We start from the raw sequence: 4273 nt of genomic DNA, 5'->3' as shown, positions 1-4273 counted from the left end.
GTTCAGTAAGCCCGTACTTGTTTAGTATTATATGTGAATATTAAAGTATGTTAGGAAGCATATTAGATTGTGATTATTTATTTTTAGTGTGTTGCCTTTAAGTCCATAAGAGCGGTGTTAAGTTTTATGATCACTGTCTAACCAGCCTGGCTTATGGGTTCGCAAGCTAAGTCCTATAAAATGGACGCCCAACAAAATACAAGAACTCAGGGTAATATGGTTAAGACTGGAGGCGGTCAGGGAAATCAAATTCCCCAGAATCCCTGTGGTCGCGGCCGTGGCCGTCGCAGAGCTCAGGGTGGTCATCCTATAAATCTACCACAAGCTCCTCCGGATTGGGAGCAGAGGTTTGCGGAAATGCAAGATCGAATCCGCCAACAAGATGAAGAAATTCTGAGGTAAGGCAGCAGGGTCCTCCTGTCGTACCTTCGCAACAAGCTCAGGTCGTTGTAGCTCCAGTGGTGCCAGCAGAACAACCTGTTGCTGGCAACCGTATGGACCCGTTATACGAAAGATTTCGTAAGCAAGCACCTCCAGTGTTTCTAGGAGGTCCAGATGTGATGAAGGCTGAGCAGTGGCTCACGGTGATTGAGCGAATTCTAAATTTTATGGGCGTGGTTGGAAATGATCGGGTGACCTATGCCACTTTTCAGTTCCAGGAAGATGCCCTAGTGCGATGGGAATTATTGTCCCTCACCCGGGATGTCACTGTAATGACCTGGGAGGAGTTCCGAGAGTTATTCAACTCTAAGTATTATAATGAAGCTGTGCACGGTGCAAAGCGGAAAGAGTTCACTGAATTAGTACAAACTAAGGGGATGTCAATTACTGAATATACTACACAGTTTGATCGATTGGCCAAGCTCACAGTGGGTATTGTGCCAATAGATTTCAGTAAGAAAGAAAAGTACCTGGCCGGTTCGAATGTGAAGATTAGACATGATCTGGTAATCACTACCAACAAAGCAACATCATATTCAGAAATGGTTGAGAAAGCTTTGCGAGCCGAGGGTGCAGTAAAATTCCTTCAGGAGCCCCGAGTGACTCCGAATCTGATCAGAAGAGAAAGGTTACCCCAGCATCTGGTGGTTCGGGGCAGAGCAAGCGGTTCTGCGGGAACCAAGGCAGAGGTGGACGCCAGGGTTACTCTTACCCTGAGTGTTCACGTTGTAAGAAACATCATCCGGGAGAGTCCAACCGTAAGACATGCTTTCAGTGCGGCATGGTGGGGCATTTCAAGAAAGATTGCCCTTAGGCAAAGAAAGAAGAGTCGAAGTCAGAGGCAAAACTTGTACCTGCTCGAGTGTTTGCTATCACCCAAGTTGATGCTGCAGCCTGTCCTTCGGTGGTGACAGGTCAGCTTCTAGTCAACAACTCATTATATACTGTGTTATTTGATTCGGGAGCTACACGTTCATATGTGGCTACGCAGGTAATGGATCTTTTGGGTAGGCCTTGTGATTTTCTTGAAAGAGGTTTTGGAACCCTATTGCGTAGCGGGGAGTTGGTTATCTCTATTAGGCGTATTAGGTCTATGCCAGTTAGGATCGATGATAGGGAGTTGAGTGCTGACCTTATAGAATTGGAATTAACGAAGTTTGACATCATACTTGGGATGGATTTTCTATCCAAGTATTTGGCCAGTATAGATTGTAAGCGGAAAATGGTGACTTTTCAGCCAGAAGGTGAACATCTATTTGTTTATGTTGGATCAGTTCAGAGGTCTCGGATCCTGGTTATTTTTCTGCTAAGGGCTAGGGATCTACTACACAGTGGATGTGTAGGATTTTTAGCAGTGGTGATAGACTCCAGCAGACCTAAAACATTTGGGCATGAGGTAGTCAGAGTGGTAAAAGACTTTCTTGACGTGTTTCCCGAGGAGATGCCGAGATTACCGCCGCAACGAGAAATTGACTTTGTGATTGATTTGGCACCTGGAGCTGATCCTGTTTCTAAAGCTCCATATAGAATGGCTCCGGCAAAACTTAAGGATTTTAAATTGCAGCTTCAAGGGATGCTTGATATTGGGTTTACCCGACCCAGTGTATCTCCCTGGGGAGCTCCGGTTCTGTTTGTGAAAAAGAAAGATGGTTCCCTTAAAATGTGTATCGACGATTTGTTCGATCAGCTTCAGGGAAAGATAGTATTTTTGAAGATTCACCTACGATCCGGTTATCATCAATTAAGAATACAGGAAGAAGATATACCAAAGACTGTGTTCCTAACCAGATATGGGCACTACGAGATTCATGTAATGTTATTCGGATTGACTAATGCTCTCGCGGCCTTTATGGATCTCATGAATAGGGTATTCAAGGATTTCCTCGATAACTGCGTCATAGTGTTTATCGATGACATCCTTGTATACTCTCATTCAGAGAAGGAGCACGAGCATCATCTTCTAATGGTGTTGCAGCGACTTAGGGATCACAAGTTGTATGAAAAATTCAAAAAGTGCAAATTTTGGTTGTCCAAGGTATCTTTTCTAGGGCATATTTTCGGAAAGAATGGAATTATGGTTGATCCAAGCAAGATTGAGTTAGTGAAGAATTAGCCGAGGCTAAAATCAGTGACTAAAGTTCCAAGTTTTCTCGGTTTAGCAGGGTACTATCGACGTTTTGTCGAGGGATTTTCTAAAATCTCTATGCCACTGACCGAGTTAACTAAGAAAAATCAGACAAATGTGAAGCAAGTTTTCAGAAGTTGAAGCAACATTTGATAACAGCTTCGGTGTTAGCTTTGCCATCAGATCGAGAAAAGTTCGTTGTTTACTGTGATGCATCAAGACAGGGTTTGGGATGTGTTCTGATGCAAGCTGACAAAGTCATAGCCTATGCCTCTCGTCAACTGAAGGATTATGACCAGCGCTACCCAACTCATGACCTAGAGCTTACTGCTGTGGTTTTTTCTCTAAAGATATGGCGGCACTATCTTTATGGTGAAAAATGCGAGATTTATACTGATCATAAGAGTCTCAAGTACTTTTTCACCCAGAAAGATTTGAACATGAGGCAGAGGAGGTGGCTGGAATTAATTAAAGACTACGACTGTGACATTCTGTATCATCCCGAGAAAGCCAATGTTGTGGCTGATGCTTTGAGTAAAAGAGGTCCCGGCTAGATTTCCACTACTGTTATGATAGCCCCTCAACTAGCTTCTGAGATGGTTAGTGCAAGGATTGAGTTTGTGGTTGGAAAGTTGCATAACTTGACACTTTAATCTGATCTGTTAGAGAGAATTAAAAAAGCACAACTAGAAGATCCCGAGCTGGTCAAGGTTCGAGATGAGGTGATGGCTGGTAGGCCCAAAGACTTTTTAGTCTTGAATAATGGAATGCTATTGTATAAAACTTGATTTTGTGTTCCTAATGTTGATGAGCTTAAGAAAGAGATACTTGATGAAGCTCACACCACACCTTATTCATTGCATCCGGGAAAAACCAAAATGTATCAAGACTTAAAACCCTACTTCTGGTGTTATGGGATGAAAAGAGATGTAGTAGACTATGTGTCCAAATGCTTAACCTACCAACAAATCAAGGTTGAACATCAAAGGCCGGCAGGGTTGTTGCAACCTTTGGCCCTTCCTAAATGGAAGTGGGAGGACATTACAATGGATTTTGTAACTGGTTTGCCTAGAACCACAGGAATGTATGATTTGGTGTGGGTCATAGTGGACAGATTTACAAAATCAGCTCACTTTTTGCCAGTGAGTTACATATTCAGTGGATCAGTACAGTGAACTATATGTGAAGGAGATAGTTCGTCTCCATGGAGCTCCTAAATCTATTATTTTAGACAGGGATCCAAAATTTACATCTAAGTTTTGGGTGAGTCTTCAGAAGGCTATGAGTACCAAACTGAAGTTTAGCACAACCTTTCACCCTCAGACTGATGGTCAATCAGAAAGAACAATTCGGATACTAGAGGATTTGTTGCAAGCCTGTGTCATGGACTTTGAGGGTTCATGGAGTAAGTACTTGCCTCTAATTGAATTCTCCTACAACAATAGCTACCAGAGTACAATAGGGATGGCTCCCTATGAGATGCTATATGGTAGGAAATGTCGCTCCCCTATTCATTGGGACGAAACTGGAGAAAGGAAGTATTTAGGTCCGGAGTTAGTTCAAAGGACCAATGAAGCTATTGACAAGATCAAGGCTCGGATGCCTGCTTCCCAAAGCAGGCAGAAAAGTTATGCTGATCCGAAGCGCAGAGATGTCACATTTCAGGCAGGGGAACATGTTTTCCTGCGGGTTTCACCAATGAAGGAT

General features: G+C 43.2%; 1 protein-coding gene across 1 annotated transcript; it reads left to right on the top strand.

Moving 5' to 3' along the window:
* The first annotated feature begins 560 nt into the window (after positions 1–560).
* On the top strand, positions 561–3120 carry LOC133032311 (uncharacterized). The gene is made up of 3 exons (XM_061106210.1): positions 561–1130; positions 1256–1432; positions 2995–3120. The coding sequence occupies exons 1-3, from the start codon at positions 561–563 to the stop codon at positions 3118–3120; spliced, it is 873 nt and encodes a 290-aa protein (XP_060962193.1).
* The last annotated feature ends 1153 nt before the right edge of the window (positions 3121–4273 follow it).

Source organism: Cannabis sativa, chromosome X, assembly GCF_029168945.1.
Source record: "Cannabis sativa cultivar Pink pepper isolate KNU-18-1 chromosome X, ASM2916894v1, whole genome shotgun sequence".
Taxonomy (NCBI): domain Eukaryota; kingdom Viridiplantae; phylum Streptophyta; class Magnoliopsida; order Rosales; family Cannabaceae; genus Cannabis; species Cannabis sativa.
The sequence above is the reverse complement of the archived record's forward strand: the minus strand, read 5'-3'. Positions and strand labels throughout refer to the sequence as shown.

What these genes read in the sequence shown, in the direction of transcription:
- LOC133032311 (XM_061106210.1), top strand. Translation starts at nt 561, where the DNA reads ATGAAGGCTGAGCAGTGGCTCACGGTGATTGAGCGAATTCTAAATTTT. An exon ending in CTGCGGGAACCAAGGCAGAG is followed by an intron (nt 1,131 to 1,255) that starts GTGGACGCCAGG and finishes GATTGCCCTTAG; the next exon opens with GCAAAGAAAGAAGAGTCGAA. An exon ending in GTTCATATGTGGCTACGCAG is followed by an intron (nt 1,433 to 2,994) that starts GTAATGGATCTT and finishes TTTTTCACCCAG; the next exon opens with AAAGATTTGAACATGAGGCA.